Genomic DNA, 19928 nt, shown 5'->3' on the forward strand with positions numbered 1-19928 from the left:
CCTTCCCGGCTCTCCGGCCGGCCTCCCTCCCTCCGGCCGGCCTCCTTCCCCCCTTGCTTCCTTCCCTCCCTCCCCCCGGGCTGCTCGTTTATTTTCTCTGACCCCGACGTGGCTTTTACTTCCTGGATGAAAGGGGCCGGCTCGGAGAGCGAAACCCCACCCCGGCGGAGCCTGAGTGGAGGGGCCTCGGCGGGGAGGAGGAATCTTCTCTCTCCCCCCCCCCATCCTCCTCTCCCTCCTTCTCTCCTTTCTCCCGCTGCTCCTCCTCCCCCCTCCCCCTCTTACTTTCCGTCTCCCCCTCTTTCCTATCCCCCCTTCCCCTCTACTCGTCCTTCTCTTCCCCATTCCCTTCTCTCCCTCCCCCTCTACTTTTCCCTTCTCCTGTTCCCCCCTCCTCCTCCCCATCCCTCTCTCTTTCCTCCTTTCCCTCTCCTCTCCCCCCACCCCTTCCTCCTCCTCTTTCCCCCACCTCCTCCTGGTCCTTTCTCCCCCTAAAAAAAAAAAAGGCAAAGCAAAAATCCCCGGGGAACTGTCATCTCGGAACTGGCCCTTCCTTGCAATCCCAGGGTCCAGGCTCTCCTCCTACACATCACTCTTAGCTCCTGCTGCCCAACCAACGCCACCATCTAATATGCATGTAATGCTTTAAGGTCTGCAAAGCTATTTCAGTTGAGCCTCCCAACCACCTTGGGAGGCAAGTGGTATTTATTCACACACACACACACACACACACACACACACACACACACACACACACACACACACACACACACAAGATTAAGGGCTGATAGGTGGAGCAATGGATGGAGCACAGGGAGACTCATCTTCCTGAGTTCAATTCTGGCATCAGACACTCACTTAACTCTGCCTCAGTTTCCTCATCTGTAATATAAGCTGGAGAAGGAAATGACAAATGACTCGTATATTTGCCAAGAAAATCCCAAAAATGGGGTCATAGGGAATCGGATATGACTGAAACCTAGGCTGAAACTCAACAGCCCCAGGTTAAGTGACTTATTCAGGGTCACACAATTAGTGCACTTATCAGAATTGGACTGAAAGGGACCTCTAACTCCCATTTTATAAATGAGGAAAATGGGGCTGAGAATTTAAATGTCTTGGACTGGTTCACACAACTATTAATGTCCTTCGCAGCATTTGTGTCCCCCCACTTAATATTACATGGCCCCCTAGGAAGCACTTAATATACGCCTTTTTCCTTCCTTTTTTAGAGCTGCAAAGGACCTTTGAGGTCATAGAAAACTACTCGCCTGTTTCAGAGACGGGGAAACAGCTTGAGAAAGAGGTTCATTTCCCTGGGGTACACAGCTAGTGACTCTAAGTCAGGATTCGAACCCAAATCTTCCTCAGAGAAGACAGGGACCTCTGTGGTCATCGAATCCAACGCCTTCCTTTTACGCATGAGAAAACTGCCTATGAGATAGGTTCAATGGTTCACAGTTACTGAGTGTCGGATGCGGGATTTAAACCTTTCGCCACCTAGCGGCATCTCTGAAGTATAACCTCTCTCTTCTGTCCCAACCGCTTTGTCTAGAATCTTTTAAGACTTTTGTTTAAAAAAAAGAGAGAGAGAGAGACTTGTGACCCTGGATAATAAATTACTTAGCTGTTCTGGGCCACTTTTCTCAACTATAAAACAACTCGTGACCTCCAAAATCTCTTCCAGGATTTAATGCTTTTATCCTAATTAATAATGCTGACTTGTGAATTAGAAAAGAGATGAAGAAGATGCTTTGAAGTTCAAGGCACACACACCTGAAGATGAGAGACTGAAAATTCTGGCACCCAAAGTGAACAAAAAATACTAGTGCCCTGAGCACGGTGCAGGCTTCTTACGTTCCTATCAAATAGCTAGCAAGCATTAATGAATAAGAACATTCTTACTGTCTGGTAATAAAAGCCTCTGGGAATGTACCTGGATTTTGTTTGGTTGTTTTCAAATGTTATTTAATACAAGTAAGCACCAAGTCATAATTTTGTGACTGTTGTTGAATGAAATTGAAGATGTTTTCTTTATTCTTATTGTAAATTCCTCCTTTGTATCTTTCCTGACTACTCTTCAGATCCTTAGAATTAGAGATTTAGAGCTGCCTAATTGGACCTGGGGCCCAGGGTCCTGGAGGAAGCAGGGCCTGAGAGGTTATTTAAGCCCAACCCCGCTCATTTTACAGATGAGGAAACTGACACCTAGAGCAGGTTAAACCACTTGGCAACGTCACAGAGGTAGTAATCAATCCTCAGGAGGTAGGATTATGAATCTAGGTCGTCTTTTGACCCCTCAACCAGGTCTCTGTTCCATTTTATACCACTGCTTCCCAATCTAGTCCGGGACCCTTCGAGTTTTTTAACAGATGAGGGAACTGGAACCCAGAAAGAGTGATTTGCCCCAGATCACAGCATTATATATTTTACGTAAGTGGCATTATATGAATGGCACTTTTATTCTGAATTGTGATAATTTGGGGGGGTAGATGTCTTCTCTCCCCTCAATTACATTGTAAGGCTCCGGGACTGGACTGTAACTTTTTCATCTTTGTCTCTCTCAAGCCCCCGCAACTGCCCTGCGAGATAGTAAGTTCTTAATTTTTGTTGAATTGGACCTAATTGAGAATTCCTCCCCACCCTCGGATACAAAAGTTCAGCTTCTTTGCTACGTGCTAGGTTTGTGAGTTTCTTCTAGAGAAAGCAAGCAGCCTGAGTGATTGGCCGGTGTTTGAATGACCTCGGGTAACACAGCAGAGAACACCCACCTCGTTACTTTACTCAGAAAGGAACGGCTTAATACGTGGTGGGGAAAAAACCCTTTAAGGAATGAGGTTGGGATATCTGCTCATATCCCACAGTGAACTGGCTTGTTGCTTTCTTTAAAACCTCAAGAAAATGACGGGTACCTTTTGCAATCCCATTCCCAGGCATAGGATTTTCTGTTGCTGCTCTAAGGCAGACAAACCAGGAAAACCAGACTGAAATAATTTCCCCTGGAGTAGTTATTTTCCTTTTTCTTAAGCTTTGCAATCTATGTCTGTAGGCAGCAGCTGCACCAACCGCGGATCTCCAAGAACTTTGAAAATTTCACTTTTAGGGCAAGTAAAAATTAATCAGAAGTCTGTCGGGTTAAGTCACACTTAGATAACTCTGACGAGTATCTTTGCGTTGCAAGCTTGCCGCGTTTGGGACGTTTTTTACAGTCTCAACACAAAACCTCCCAGTAAAAGGAAAGAGGGAGTTAAGGTTGGCAGACAGAGCCTCTGTCCCGCCACCCGCTATCTGCCCACGTTCGGGTCAGAATTGGTTTATACAGCAGAGCCCTAGTTCCTCCCAGTCCAGACAAGCGCCGCCCCCCTTGGAGGTGTGACAAGTCTCCTCCTCCAGCGCCCCTCTATGACGTAACAATGCCACGCGTCTAGAGCCTAGTTAGAGGGGGGAAGAATAGAGGGAGGTGGTCCCCGGAACCTTTTGGGAACAACTTCGGGAGTCATGTATTTTTCCTTTAAATGCGTTCTTTTCTTGCAGGCTTTAAGCCTCTTCTCTCTCATGCAGGGACAAAAACTGGAGGAAAGTATGGAAGAAGTGAAGATAGAAGTTCTGCATCTTCCAGGAAACTGTTCTTCCAAAAGCAAGAAGGGGGACCTGCTAAATGCCCATTATGATGGCTACTTGGCAAACGGCACCAAATTCTACTGTAGGTAAGAAACGCAGACTTAACGCCACCGTTATCCAAATATGTACCAAATCTGACCTCGTTCCCGCCAATAGAAAACTAGTTGTTCGATAGATGGGGAGTAGGAGATAAAATCCTGCATCCTTCTAACAAATCAGATTATGGGATAAATTTGTGCAAAAGCTGAAGATGCAGTGACTAGATATTATGACTAAGTTGCATCTAAGGAGCAAGATTCAATTTTTTTTATTTGATTGAATATTACTGTTAAATTTACTGAAAAGTGGAGATGTAGGCCCAAGATGTAACCATATCTGTGCTTTTTTTCTCTTTGTAAATTGAGATCATTTGAACTATACCAGAGAGTGCATATATTTATATAAATAGAACTATATATGTATATAGTGAACTACATAAGGATGTTTTTCATAATAATAATCTCTCCCCCCCACATCCCCAATGATTATGGAGGATATTAAATACAGTAGCAAATTCTTGTAGTAACTCCTTCAGCATATCTTCTTTCTTTCTTGGGATTCAGGAGTTTTTAAGAGGCATTTAGCAAGTTGTGCCCCTAGGGAGCACTATACCACACACTAGGAGAATTTTCTGTGCATGCAACACAAGACTTCTTTGTATTATTTCTGTTTTTCCTTGACACAACTTCCCAGTTCCATTGTTATATCAGTAATGACTTGTTTTTTTATATTACCCAAAGTATTTTTTCCTTTAGTCACCTAAAAAGCCTAAAAAGGGGAATGATAGGAGACAATGGAAAAATCATGTTCTTGTTTAGTAGCTAACTGGAATTGTCTGAAGCCAATTATTCCATGAATTAAACAAATTCCACCCTACAAGTATTTATTAAACACCTACTTAATATTTTAAAAGGCACTGAGCTAGATGCTTGGAATATAAAAACATCAATGACAGCTTCTGTTTTCTAGGAACTTAAATCGTAAATGTGTATCTCTGAATATACAGCAAATATCAAAATATACATGATATTATGGAGGGGGAAACAATAACATTGGGAGCAGTGGGAGATTAGGAAAAGTTTCACAGCTTTATTAGAAAAAAGTTAAGTTGAGAATAAAAATGAAGTAGCCCCTTGCTACTAGTATTAGTAGCTTTGGGCAAATTATATTCCTAGTCTGACCCTGTTTTTGAGGCAATTTAGGCTTAAAACTAGGAATATATAGTACCATGACTCAGGTAGAAATACAAAATGGGTAGCATAAGGGGTGTACTGGAGGCGGCTTAGGGGACCTATCTAATTGAGCCAATTGTTAAATCTTCAGGGTGAACATGTTGATTCCTTGGAAATGGCTAATGTGCCCAATTAAACTTGATTTATTTTTTGTGTTGATTGTTTAGACTTAAGAAAGTGTTGGAGAAAATGTTAATAATGCAGATTAAACTTAAAAGTGTATCCTGAGAACACCTTTAATTTTCTGTGAGACCTGGTTATCAAATATTAACCAGAACACCTCCAAGTATAGATTAACTAATGATACAAAGCTATTTAATATTTAAAATAGTATCTCAGTTCTGATGTACATATTTGACACTATTAATTGTTTAGAACATTATCTGTCATATATCTCTTACTTTCCATGGCATGACTTTGTTACTTTAAAAATTGTCTTTTTTTCTTTTTTTTTTTTGTACTGTAGCCGGACACAAAATAAAGGTCACCCAAAATGGTTCGTTCTTGGTGTTGGGCAAGTAATAAAAGGCCTAGATATTGCTATGATGGGCATGTGCTCTGGAGAAAAAAGAAAAGTGACAATACCTCCTTCACTGGCCTATGGAAAGGAAGGCTATGGTAAAACACTTAATACTAAAATTGATAATCCTATTCTGTTTCAGTTGTATTTCAAAATGAATCATTAGAAAAGCTGATCATAAAACTTCTGTGTTCTGTAAGCATCATTCTAGGTGCTTTGTTATTTTTAATGTCCTCAATACTTCACAGGTGTGAATACTACTCCTAGACAAATTCATTTCTTCATGAGTGGCTTATGCACCTTTAAAAAGTCGTGTGGAGAGGGCAGCTAGGTGGTGCAGTGGATAAAGTACAAGCCCTGGATTCAGGAGGACCTGAGTTCAAATGCAGCCTCAGACACTTGACACTTACTAGCTGTGTGACCCTGGACAAGTCACTTAACCCTCATTGCCCTGCAAAAACAAACAAACAAAACACCAAAAAAGTCATGTGGTAGCCAGTCTTCTGGATCTGAAGTCAGACATCCTAGGGTTCAAATTCCATCTCTGACACTTGCCCCACTTGTGACTTTGGACAAAATCAAGTCTCTGGGCCCTCAGTTTCCCAACCTGTAAAATAAAGGGGATTTGTTAGACTAAAATCCTTAATGTCCCTCTGAATCTAGGGCCCTAATTTTTTTTTCAATGTCTATGCTGGTCCTCAGACAACAGACTTAAGTCAAGATTGTTTCATTCTTAGTATTTCAATCCTCAGTGCCTTGCACAATGTCTAGAAAATAATGGGTGATTAATAAATGTTTGTTGATTGACTGCTGAACCACTTTGGCTAGGACCTTTAAGTGCTTGTCACTTCCCTGGCAAAACCTTCAAGAACTAACTAGACTCACTGCCATTCCACAGTGAGGTGCTGGAGTTGACCTAACTTAGTAGGGGTCATATTATGGAAATAATACGGAATATTATTAGCATATTATAGAAATAATAATTCACATTTGTGTAACACTTAAAGTTAGCAAAATGCCTTTCTTACAGCAGCTAGGCCTATGCTATCAGGAAATGTGCAAGAATTATTATCCTCATTTTACATATGAGGAAAATGAGACTCACTTTGTTATGTTTATCCAACATGTGAAGAACAGAGCCAGGCTTCAGACCTATATATTCTGGTTCTTTCTATTATTACTATTACTATTACTATTACTATTATTATTATTATTATTATTTGGGGGAGGCAGGGCATTGAGGGTTAATTGACTTGCAAGTAATTGTCAGGGGCAGCTAGGTGGTGCAGTGGATAAAGCACCGGCCCTGGATTCAGAAGTTCCTGAGTTCAAATCCGGCCTCAGTCACTTGACACTTACTAGCTGTGTGACCCTGGGCAAGTCACTTAACCCCCATTGCCCTGCAAAAAAAAAAAAAAAAGAGCAAGTAATTGTCAAGTGACCAAGGCTGGATTTGAACTCAGGTCCTCCTGAATCCAGGGCCAGTGCTTAATCCACTGCGCCACCTAGCTGCCCCCCTCTTTCTATTATTCTTTCTTTGTGCCATGCTCTCTATCTCAGGATGAAAGTGAAACTAAAAATAAAGACAGCTAAAGATAGAAGGAAGGATTCCCAGAACCATTTTAAGATCAGCATCTAAGATATAGTAAGCAAGTCACTGATTCAACCACACACAACAAATTTTTTTATAGAATGCTGAGCAAATGGGCTGAAGTCTTCAGGGTCTAACCTCTTTTTGGGGTGGGGGGGCAATGAGGGTTAAGTGACTTGCCCAAGGTCACACAGCTACTAAGTGTCAAGTGTCTGAGACCGGATTTGGACTCAGGTCCTCTTGAATCCAGGGCCAGTGCTTTATCCACTACGAAACCTAGCTGCACACCCCCAACGTCTTCTTAATCCACCACAGAGAAGGGATGAAAAAGAGAAATGGACCTCATACATGTAGATAAAATTCCAACTCTTCTCTACTGGGGACAGGGCTGTTACAATCCTGGAGCCATAGGGAACATCATTCCTCCCTCTGTCTTCTGGACTTCCAGAAGACGTGTCTAAACTGGATCTGAAAGAAGTAGTATGCTGTATGAGAGAATACTTGGAGCCACTGATACATCCCTGAGGTGTTGGCATGATGCAGAGTGTCCCAAAAGTCTTAGTGCAGTTTGAGGTTATTAAAGCTTAAAACGGCACTAAGACTTTTGGGACAACCCTGTGTGACTACAAAAAGCAGTGAGCGTTTAGTAATCACAAGTCCTGGCACATAACTGATGTGTTTTCAACAAAGTCGTTGAATTGGATAATAGTGTGGTTCACATGTATCAGAGGAAATGTTGGGATTTCATTCTGGCCACTTGTTTATCCATTCCGTCTGTCAGTGGAAAAAAGTTGGCAAATCATTGTCCATTGATATAGATTCATAGGGCTGAAAGAGACCTCAAGAGATTATGTACTGGATAGAGTCAGACAGATCGACCTCTAAATCACCTAGAGAGAAGATAGTCAATATTTTTTCTCCCAGAGTCTAATTATCTATAACTGCTGCCACTTCAAATTTATCTAGTGGCATTTGCTTATTATTTGGTCCCATCTGAACAGCACTCCCTGGAAAAAAAGAAGGATTTATATACCAAGTTTTCAGTTTTGCAGAGACCCATAAAGATGTGCTTATTTCATTTCATTTCATTTGAGACTTGAAAAAAAGTAATTACATTCAATATAATGGTAGGAATTTTAACCCTTTATCCTTCTAACAAAATCAGATTAAGTGTTGAATTCTGCAAAAATCAAATGGATATACTAGAATGCATCAGAGCCAAGTTACATCCAAGGAACAATGAATTCAGAGGAATAGGGGTAGAAGGGTAGCTTTAATAGCTTATCCTTAAGGAGGAACAACTGCAATAAAGGCATTTAGGAGACCTATAAAAGGTGAGATAACTAGAAGCTATAGAGACACTAGCCCTTCAAAGTACACTAAGTATGTATCTGCCTCCTAACACTGAGCCAAGAGGCATTACACTCTGAGAAGCAATAATATCTAATAAGCAGATGGGTAAGGTCAAGGCTGAAGGGGAGGGGGGCAGGAAGTATGGGAAGAATCTTCGGGTTTAAAAGGCTTAACCAAGGTTTGAATTGTTTGGGGTTTTGTTTTTTTCCGACTTCAAATATCACGACTTTTCTATATAGATTAAAAATATCCTACCCCAGCCACATATGAGAACTTTATAGTTTATTAGTCTGACACAGATACAGCCATAGTATGCTTCCATTTTACCAGGCATTTCAATTAACTCATTCTTTGGATCCTGGGAGCTACCAAGACTGGTATCATTTTCTAATAAAACCTTCTATTGCTCTGGGAGCTAGTTGGGGTTTGAATTGGGGAGGGGGGGGGGAGAGTGGGAGAGTAGGATTTGTTTGTGTGTGTGATCCAGTAATGTTTCTGTATCTGTGGGCAGGCCTTGGGTAACCTAGATTTCACCTGCTATAACCTGAGCACTTTGTATTCTCTGAATAAAAGACTCTTTATAAATCTAACAGATAAACCTGAGTCCTTGTTATTTCATCTAGTGCACAATAGAGAGGGAAAAAAGCTAGCTTTCTTTAAAGTAAACTGTTTTTAATGGCCTCTAAATGCCATTATTGACTTTCTCTTTTATTTTTCAAAATAATCATTCTTAATTCAACAAACACTTATTAAGTGCTTACTGCATATGAGGTTCTGTGGTAGGAGCTAAAAGACTCTACTGATAAATGTCATCATGCCAGAATACATCTACTTTGATTGCAAAATAGATAGCAATATATAAGATTACTGTCTTGTCCCCAGGTTTATTGAACTATTGTCAAACTTGGATTGGAAAGAACACTAGTCTAGGAATCAGGACAGTGAGGCAATCAATAAGCATTAAGTACCTACTATGTGTCATGCACTGTGTTAAGTGCCAGGGAAAAGCAAAAGGTGATCCCTGCCCTCAAGGAGCTCATAGTCTAAAGGGGAAGACTGAAAACAAATAAATATGTACAAACTGCATACAGGATAAACAAAATAATTAACAGAACTTCCCTCTGTTAATTAGAATTAATGTGGGGGCAGCTAGGTGGTTCAGTGGATAAAGCACCGGCCCTGGATTCAGGAGGACCTGAGTTCAAATCAGGCCTCAGAAACTTGACACTTAATAGCTGTGTGACCCTGGGCAAGTCACTTAACCCTCATTGCCCCATGCCAAAAAAAGGGGGAAAAAAAAGAATTAACTAGAATTCAGACTTTTGGTCTTTGCTCTGCATTAATTATCTATACTGACCCTTGGATAAATCACTTTTCTGGGTCTTAGTCTCCTATATGAGACTAAAAGTATACTTAGATAAGCACAATGTTCCCTTTTACCTCTAATATTCCATGCTTCTATGATGGAATTTAGAGCTGGAAAGTTTAATTGAAATTTTAAGTTTGATAAAATATTTGCTCATCACATTGTATGCTGAATAAATTAAAGTATGTTAAAATTTTGTAAACCATAAATCATTTCTAAGAGACAAGAAGTTTGTTCATAATTATAAGTTTACTTATTTTTACAAAATTCATTACTCTATACACCTTATCTCAGATGTAACTATTTTAAGGAGACTGAAAAGAAGTATTTTCTCTGCATCAGCCTTGTCTTCTGCTACAAGGTATTCCTGCATGTCTTGAAATGCATGTGATTTGTTAGGGCTTCACCTGTCCATGTGCTACATAGCATTTCTCACAACCTATCTTATGGGCTTCATCTCCTAAATGTCAGTCATCTATACAGGAAATGCACATAATCCTATATATTTATATATTCTTAAAATGTGTTGAAAGAAAAACTTTCATATCGGTAATACTCTGCATGCTTGCATTTTTATTAAGAAATTTGGCATGTTCACGTATATATGTGTGTAAGTATATATGCATTTTTATATAAAGAAGTGTTAGCCTTGGCATTTGAGTTTTAAATTTTTTTCTTTTGTTCTTATCAAGGAAGTTTTCTTCCTGTGACCAGGAAATTATAGCTGGACAAATTAGAAACATGGAAATCAGTTTTCCAGAAATCATCATTGACTATCTAGTTCTTTGCTTATAGGTCAGGTAAGCATGTTGTCACAACACTAACCTTTGTTATTAACTGCATGATGCATAGGTCAGATTTCTTTTGTACTAACTCTGGGTCTCACTGCTCCCTTTCTGTTTTTGTCTCTGGCTTTAACATTCCTTTCTCTTTAGATTCTATAAACCTTTTAGCAAAAATGTTCTTTTACAATAGAATACTTAGCCAATCCCTGCTATGTCCATAATTATGCGTTCTTGCCAATAAGGAAGAGATGTTTTGGCACAAGTGAATGGAAAGAAGTCAGTTATTTCTTTTGTATATTTTACATTAATTGTTAACTTAAATATATTGTCTCTTAAAAGAAGCATGACATGGTGAGCGGAGTTCACTGGCCTTGTAATCATTATGACTCAGATTCAAGTGTTGCCTCAGAAACATACTAGCTGTGTCTGACCCTGGACAAGTTAACTTAACCTCTCAGTAACCCCAAGAAATGCTCTAAGACTATAAATTATGAACATTCTATAGCCCTTCTCCATTCAACTAAGAAAGTTCCCTTAGTTCTCACACTAATTGGTTTAATGTGAATTAAATATTCACATTCCCTCCAATATCTTTATAATTATATCATAAATGAAATCTCTTCATAAGCTGTGTAGATATTTCTATTCTACTCATTTTTTAAATTTTATATTAAGAGTCAAAGTCATGGCTAATAAGTGTATTTTCTCCATGTTTTCAAGTAATTACATAATAATTTAATTTTCTAAGAAATATCAACAATTCTGAATTCTTTCTATAATTCTTACCTTGAATTCTGTACCTTTGCATCATTTCTCTGCATTAATTCTCTTTTAATTACCATGTTCATATCATACTTGAAAATAACAGAGATTCTGCCAACAAGGGCCAGGTGAGTGGTGATTATTGATTCTACCTTAATCAAAATATTTTAGGTCTATGAATCCTTTGACCTGGCATACTTTAGATAAAAATGATGGGAAATGGCTAAGAAATCATTAAAAGTGTGAATGGAATATTTCAAAAAATATAAAGGCACAAGTATTAATAATGTTATTTGTTACTTCATCTTTGACCAAAACCTGTGTTCACATTTATCTTTTGGTCATCTCTTTAGCACAAGGCTTGATTCCACCAGATGCAACACTGATTTTTGAGATTGAACTCTATGCCGTGACCAAAGGACCTCGAAGCATTGAAACATTTAAACAGATAGATGTGGACAACGACAAGAAACTTTCTAAACCTGAGGTAACCCAGACAGAACATTTTTATGTTAGGTTTTACTTGTAAACCATTGTTTTGGTACATGTTTGTTCCAAAGAGGGTTTCCCTTTTGTGTTTTAAACTGTAGCTTGGGCTCTCATTCATACAACCTTCAATCTTACCACCTCTCCCATTCCTTCACTTTCTCTAGACTTGTACTTCCCTGGCACCATGACTTCCAACTCCTTGATCCCTTCCTCTCATCTCAGGTCCTTTCCTCTACTCTGACTTCACTTGTGTACTATGTTGACCACATGATCTACCACTTTCATGATTCACTAGTAGCCATAATTTTAGAAGCCTCCATTCCCATGACTTAATTTTTTTAAATTCTGAACTAAACAAACACTAAAGAAAATGAGTATTTCATATATATATATATATATATATATATAGTAGAACAAGAAGAGGATTTTACATAAAACTGTGAAATCACAAAATAAAACCAAAAAAACCAATCTCTATTAATGTAGAGCTTTTTCTTTTAAAATATAATGAGTTCAACATGTAACTTTCAGAACTGTCCAGCTTATCTGGTATTTCCTCTGGCCTTCATTCTGTTCTCGTGTGTGTGTGTGTGTGTGTGTGTGTGTGTGTGTGTGTGTGTGTGTGTGTGTGTGTGTGTAGGAGGGGGATCCCTATCTCCCTCTCACTACCCCCTACTCCCTCATTATAAAAAAAAAAGCAAAACTAAACCTTTGTTACAAATATGCATAGTCAAGCAAAATAAATTCCAGCATAGGCCACATCCAAAGACATCTGAATCTATGTCTTGAGTTTATTACTTCTCTCAGGTTGTGGGTAGCATGCCTCACAATCAGTCCTCTGGAGTCATGGCTATTTGTTTCATTGACTGGAGTTCTTCAATCTTCAAAGTTACTTTTTAATTTCAATGGGGGGGGGGGCGGTGGTTGTTGTCACATAATTTGTTGTTCTGGTTTTGCTCGCTTAACTCTTCACCATTTCAGACAAGTCTCCCCAGATGTCTCCAAACCCTTCCTTTTCATAATTTCTTATGACACGATAATATTATATTTTATTCATATACCATAATTTTTTTGGTCATCCTCCAGTTGTTGGGTCTTCCCTCACTTCCTTGACTTTTTCAAATTCCCAGCTAGCTAATCCTCAAACCTATTTTCAAAGTTGCTAAATCTGGTAATAACCTCAAACATAGGTACCCCCCACCAATGTATAACTTCCATTGGGCCCAGTCTCTGAACAGTTTTTCTCTTCAACCCTTAATAACTCCTTTATCTTACTCGTCACTCTGTACCTGTTCTCTCCTCTTCCTCACACCTCTCAAGCTAGATGTATCTCAAAGACCTGAATGTCTCAGGGGAACCTCAACTCAATATGTCCAAAACGAAATGTATCTTTACTTCAAAACCTGTTCTTCCTTTTGATTTCACTATTTCTGTCAGTGATAGCATCACTTATCTAATATCTCATATTTAAAACCTTAAAGTTATCTCTTCTGATATCCAAATAAATCAATAAATTCTGTTGATTCACCTCTGCAATATACCTCTCATCTATTCCTTTCTTCCTACTACCCTCCTACCTTCCCTCCCCAAGGACAGGCCCTGATTGCCACATGGACTGTGACAAATTTCCTAACTGATCATCCAATTTGTGATGTCTCCATTCCATTCCATTCTTGACAGTAATGCCAGATTTGACTAAGTGATGGATTCATTTCTGGCCACTTCCCATTCTCTCACTCCCTTCTCCCACAGCCCTGTCATGATATATATCAGAAATCCCTTACCTTGGCCAACAGCAGAGTAACAAGGAAATTAATTTCTCCTAACTACTTGGGTGGGAGGAAGTTAGAATTTAATGGTTATAGAATATGCCTTGAATGTGACTACTGACCACTATATTAGCTATTTTTTAATGGTTACTTTTATGCAGACTTCTCTGATAATTCTATGCCATCCTCCCTGAGTCCTCTTTTAAAGGATCAACACTGACAACTCTCCATCAAGAGTAAGCCTTTACAGAGAAACTCCAATAGCCATCAGTCATCCATCACAACCTTTCATTATTAGGAACACAAAAATAGCAGTTCTCTAAAATGCATTTGTACTCCATGGCACAGAGATGGTAACAGGCTTCAGACCAGGGCCCCTACAATCCTTTTCTCCATATTATAGTAGAGAGTCCCCAAAAGAACTGATTTAGCTGCAGTTTCCATAGATGTCACTGCCAAGCATAAAATAATATTGAAGAAGGGTCTGAAATCAACTGATAAGATTTCAAAACTTTCAGTAAATGAGTCATAGCATTAATAATAAGTAAACAGTGCATTTTAAATTGTGTTGATTATAAAACCAGGCCTAATAAAAATAATAATAGCATTTATGTAGCACTTAAGGTTTGCAGAGTGGGGTGTGTGTATGTGTGTGTATTTGTGTGTGTGTGTGTGTGTGTGTGTGTGTGTGTGTGTGTGTGTGTGTGTGTGTGTAAAATCTTATTTTAGGGGCAGCTAGGTGGCACAGTGGATAAAAGCACCAGCCCTGGATTCAGGAGGACCTGAGTTCAAATGTGACCTCAGACATTTAACACTTATTAGCTGTATGACCCTGGGCAAGTCACTTAACCCTAATTGCCCAGCCAAAAAAAAAATCTTATTTTATCCTTACACCCTGGAACATAGAGGTACTGCTATTATACCCATAGTCTAAGGCCTCTGCTCAGAATATTAATTTAAATCCAGTTATTTATATAGCCTCATAGGTAAAAATAAAATGCATTTGGCCAATTGTTGTATATTATAATGCAATACATATAAAGCACTTTGCAAACTTGAAAGCACTATATAAATTCTAGCTATTATTATTAGGATTAATTGTAATTTAATTAACTCAGTAAATCTAATAGATTAGTCCTAATGAAAAGCCTGATATTAATGAATTCAGGGCCTCTTTACTTACCCATGTGTTTCTCTTCTTCTTATAGACTATAATAGCAAAAATAAAAGAGGATTTATTAATATGAACCAGCAGGAGAAAGCATTCTTGCCTGTGGAAAGATTTACTTGCTTTCTAAGAAATGACAATGTTATAAGGTTTTTAAAGCCTTTGACCTGCTATTTCCTTTTAAAAAAAAAAAAAAAGCAACTGCTCTCTATGGTGTTCTGGTGTCATCCCAGAACATTCTCTTTCTTTCCTAAATGAGTTCAGTACCAGGCCCATAGTATCTCTCTCTACCTGAACTCCTGACCTCATGTTAGGGGACTTAAAACATACCTGTTACTACTCCTTCAATACGCTAACTTCCCAGTTCCTCAGTTGGCTCATTTCCCTTGACCTACTCCTCTCCTCCACTTCACCTGAGCTGTACACAGAGATGGACATACCCTTGATCTTGCCATTATTTATGTGCTCTAATTTCCATGATCCATAAACTCTGAAATGCCTTAATACTTTTATCCTCTTTCACCCCTCCCTCAATACCTCTTTTTCTTGCCCCCTCAATTGATGGACTCAACTCAATTCATGAAAAAAAATAAGGTCACTCATTACCTCTTTTTCCCTCCTCTCATGTCACTCAGACGGCCTCTCTCACGTGAAGAAAAAGTTGCATAGTTCATGTTTTTTTCCCTTTCTTTGTTTACTTAGTGCTTAGTATAGTGTATATATGATTAATGCTTGTCTACTAATTAATACCCTCCGCAACGAAGCAGTTTTATAAAACTATTCAATAAAGAGACAGTCAGAATCACACCAGTCCTTGGTAGGAGAAAAAAAAAATCACACCATTATCATGTGTGCCCAAATATCCAGCTACTTCCTGAGAACTACTTCTTCCTGAGAACAGCTGATGTAGCCCTCAGAGTACCTTTATCTTGCCACTGGAAACCATACCCATGACAGGTGAATGGACTGGCCACCTGTGCTGCTAAAACTTTGTCAGTTTCCCTGTAGCCTTCTGACAGTGCCTTCACAATTTCTCTTACTCTCATTTCCTTTAGCCTTAACAGCTATTGCTTTCCAATAGCTCTGCTACCTTTTCTTTAGTCATAGCCTGAAGCACATGTGGATGACTTGCTCTCTACTTCACCTCCACCCCCCCCAAAAAAAGGTTATTGTTCTTAAGGCCACTTATATAATGTCTTTTCACTCTGTAACATTTCACAATGATCTGTCAGTTTCCTCCAGTTCTCTATTCCCACTCTCACAGTGAATAACAACAGAAATTCCATTTTCTAAAAGAAACTTAATCTTGTTTGGAAAAATACTTTAAAGTATTTATTTTTTATGAGACATCCACAAGTAGGGAAACTGCTAATGTCACCTATGTTAGCACTTGAAAATGTTAGAAGCAGGAGATTAAAATTCATTTTGCTCCAAAGCCTGGATTATGTTTTATTTACTGAATTTTGATGGACATTTTAAGTGTCAGAAGGAGGGTTGGAATTATCCTAACACTGTGCTTTGATAGAGATTTTCTAAAATGCTGTCTTGAATAAGAGTAAAAATACGTTTAAGATGATTTTTCATTGTTGAAGTTGTATACAAATGTTCATGAGATCTGATTTCCTTACAATGCAGTTATATCATAAAAATCAGTATCTTTAAATATTTTTTCACACTTAAGTAATGTTAATTTGAAGAGGTTTGGGAGATTTCCCCCAAAAAAATTTTATTTAAAGTTGACAAACTCAAGTGCCCTTTTGTGATACTTCATGTGGAAACTGTCCTCTATAACAATGTGGTTTGGGGCTTCAAATTTTTACATTCTTATTAAATTCTCCAAAATGCTTTATAAGATGTTTGTTTCAGCAAGTGTTCTTTTTTTCAACATAGATCAATTATTACTTGAAAAAAGAATTTGAGAAAGATGATAAACCACGTGACCAGTCATATCATGATTCCGTGTTAGAAGATATTTTTAAGAAAAATGACCACGATGGAGATGGCTTCATTTCTCCCAAGGAATATAATGTATATCAACATGATGAACTATAGAATATTCTTTCTAAATTCATTTAGCTATCTTTTGTATTTTCTACAAAATTATTTTTATCCAAATTTTGCTTATTTTTTCCCTACAAGGCCACATGTTGATACCTCTAAAATATTAATTTCTGAACCTTTTGTAAATGTTTGATAATAAATTATAATGTACCCCAAAAAGGAGTGAAATTGGGTAATAATTATATGTTCTGTGCCAAATTTAGTAATGACTATAAACACAGATTTCAGGGGTTTGGGGGTTGTTTTTTTTTTCCCTTGGCAGAGCAATGAGAGTTAAGTGACTTGCCCAAGGTCACACAGCTAGTAAGTGTCAAGTGTCTGAGGCCAGATTTGAACTCAGGTACTCCTGAATCCAGGGCCAGTACTTTATCCACTGTGCCACCTAGCTGTCCCCAAAAGATTTTTTTTTTGCACATATTTCAGTATTTTGATGAAGCAGCCAACATCTCAGACTCAAAATTTCCAAAGCTTTGACTCATCTTGCCTTCCTTTCCAGCTTCCCTATATCTGATGATGATGACATCATCCTTCTAGGCATCCAGCCTTAAAACCTTGGAATCATATTTGACTTTTTCTTCAACCCCTATATCCAGTCATTTACCAAAGATTATCATTTCTATCTCTGCCACATTTTTCATCTATTCCCTTCTCTCCACTCCCACTACCAATAATTTAGGCTTATATTATCCCTTATCTGAACTATTGTAATTACCTTTTTTTTTGCGGGGCAGTAAGGGTTAAGTGACTTGCCCAGAGTCACAGCTAGTAAGTGCCAAGTGTCTGAAGCCGGATTTGAACTCAGGTCCTCCTGAAGCCAGGCCCAGTGCTTTATCTAGTGAGCTACCTAGCTGCCCCTAGAAAGCCTACCCATTCTTTTTTTTGTAATTGCTTTTTAACTGATCTTTTTCCTTCCAACTTCTTTATCTTCCAACTCATCCTTCACACAATTAGCAAAGTAACTCTCTAAATGGGCAACTCTGATCACCACCTCACATAGTGTATATACTCCTAGGTAATCATAGACAAAAATCTAGTATATACCAAAATATTCATTGCAACATTTTATGGTAATACAGAATTGGAAAGTGGGTGTCCATAGATTAGACGATGGTTAAAAATACTGAAGTATATGAATTTAAAGAAATCTTGTTAAATATAAATATTAAATATTCTGTTCATTCACAGTGAACCTGAGGAATTCAGAGAAATATGTGAATTGATCTTAACAAATGGAATCAAGAGACTTAAGTACACAATGATTATAGTAATATAAATGAAAAGATCACTAAAAGGAAACTGGACTCAGAATAACTGGGGAAAAAAATGAAAGTCCAGGAAGACAGATAATGAAATTTACCTTCTCCATCATGGTAGAGAAGTGGGAGACTAAGAGTACAAACACTGTACATGTCAAGTTCATTTATGTTAGATGTTTTTGCTTAATTGTTGGTCTTTGCCACCTTGGGAGCTTCACTTCCCTCACTGGGGAAGATTGAAATGATTCACGTAAAGATAAAAGGCATTACTAAAACACTTGTAAAGGACTTGTCATTTAAATTATGTTAGCAAAAATCTAAAAAAATATGAGTAAAATAATTTTTATAGAGCTTGTTGTAAAATACTTCAATACGCTTTTACTTCGTGTCATCTTCAAGTAATTGGCTTTATACACTTTTCTAAATATTCTAACAATAGCCTCTCAGAAAATTTACTTAATACTAAAATCATACTGTTATAAAAGTATAGTTAAAAAAAACACCTGGATAACTTGTCATACTGACTCTTCAGCCTTCTACGGGTCAGAGATATATGGTATCTTCTGTGTAATGCCAAACACATTGTGATTATGCAGTAAATGTTTGTTGATCTGAAGGATATAAAAATTGTTTTGTTCCATAATGAATCGCACTCTAATCATCCTATCCCTGCTGATAAAAATTAAAGTGGCTAAAGTCACATTAAAAAATATTTTAGTTAGTGAATACAAAGGTCTATTTTGAAACCATACTCTCTATACAACAAAGAGTAAATAAAATTTTTCTGCATAAACACAAGTAGATCAATGCTCTGTTAGTATAATACTGGCATTTTATATTAACGTACACAGTTGTCTTATGTCTCTATAGAGAGCGAGAACCTGTGAAGTAATAGTAATTCTGAATGTGTATTTTATAGTCAGTGTGGCACAATGAATGAGTCATAAGCCATGAAGAACTGGGTTCAAGCCCGGCATCTTAACACATACTAGCTGTATGATCCTGCTCCACCCATTGTATACGGTGCGGAGAAAGTGCTGACTTGCATCTGTAGAGGGAGTTTCTTCACCTGGGAGTTCCTGATACCTATGAAATCACAGGACCAGTCCTCATCCCTATAACTGTTTTTCATTCTAGTTTTTTGGGGTGTTTTTTTGGTTTTGTTTTGGTTTTTTTGTTATGTCTTCTTTTTATATAGGTCAAGTGACATTAAAAATTAGAGCCCAGGGGGGCAGCTAGGTGCACAGTGGATAAAGCACTGGCCCTGGATTCAGGAGGACCTAAGTTCAAATCCAGCCTCAGCCATTTGACACATTACTAGCTGTGTGACCCTGGGTAAGTCACTTAACCCTCATTGCCTCGAAAAAAAAAAATTAGAGCCCATTAAATTTTGTTTGCAAATTGTGGGTGCCTTGTAGCGAAAACAAATAAAATCTTCTAAACCCACGTACATTAAAGTGCTTTGTTCTTAAAAAGCTTAACAATAGAGAAAAAACAGGAGTCTGAGCTTTGCAGTAGGTTTCAAGTGTCAATGAGGAACCTTATAACCACAAAACTATAGAGCAGATACACATTCAATAATAACAACCCACTTCCCAATCTCTAGCTACTTCTCTTAACTTTGCTTATGAAACCTTATGCTTAGAGAATTCTTAATGTCCTTTTAATTTGATACGGCAATTAAACATGTATGATTACATTAAATTATTAACAACATTTTTCTCATTTTACCAGATCATAGCATAAATGTAAATGGCATTCTTTTTTTTAAAGAAAGAAAACATTTCTGCATTTAATTCATTGTTAAATTTTGAATTAGTGTCATTAAAAATAAAACTGATTTTCAGAAAAAAATCTCAATTTTTGTAGAGCTTTCTTACCTCAAATGACAAAACAAGATAATACCATGACATTTT

General features: G+C 38.0%; 1 protein-coding gene across 2 annotated transcripts; it reads left to right on the forward strand.

The window, feature by feature from the left end:
• The first annotated feature begins 3424 nt into the window (after nt 1-3424).
• Nucleotides 3425-19763, forward strand: FKBP7 (FKBP prolyl isomerase 7). 2 transcript variants are annotated; one of them, XM_043990865.1, is made up of 5 exons: nt 3425-3707; nt 5359-5510; nt 10017-10083; nt 10415-10522; nt 11623-11756. In XM_043990865.1, exons 1-4 carry the CDS (start codon nt 3499-3501, stop codon nt 10515-10517), a joined length of 531 nt encoding a protein of 176 aa, XP_043846800.1. In that variant the 5' UTR covers nt 3425-3498; the 3' UTR covers nt 10518-10522; nt 11623-11756. The 2 variants fall into 2 exon arrangements, with proteins under 2 accessions (XP_043846800.1, XP_043846799.1); XM_043990864.1 differs by lacking the exons at nt 10017-10083; nt 10415-10522 and adding an exon at nt 16586-19763.
• Nucleotides 19764-19928: the final 165 nt, after the last annotated feature.

This window comes from Dromiciops gliroides, chromosome 3 (genome assembly GCF_019393635.1).
Source record: "Dromiciops gliroides isolate mDroGli1 chromosome 3, mDroGli1.pri, whole genome shotgun sequence".
In the NCBI taxonomy this organism is placed as follows: domain Eukaryota; kingdom Metazoa; phylum Chordata; class Mammalia; order Microbiotheria; family Microbiotheriidae; genus Dromiciops; species Dromiciops gliroides.

Bases quoted from the DNA above. Each gene is read 5' to 3' on its own strand.
- FKBP7 (XM_043990864.1), top strand. From the start codon at position 3,499: ATGTATTTTTCCTTTAAATGCGTTCTTTTCTTGCAGGCTTTAAGCCTC. The intron at 3,708-5,358 runs GTAAGAAACGCA...TTTGTACTGTAG, and splicing joins GGCACCAAATTCTACTGTAG to CCGGACACAAAATAAAGGTC. The intron at 5,511-11,622 runs GTAAAACACTTA...TCATCTCTTTAG, and splicing joins CTATGGAAAGGAAGGCTATG to CACAAGGCTTGATTCCACCA.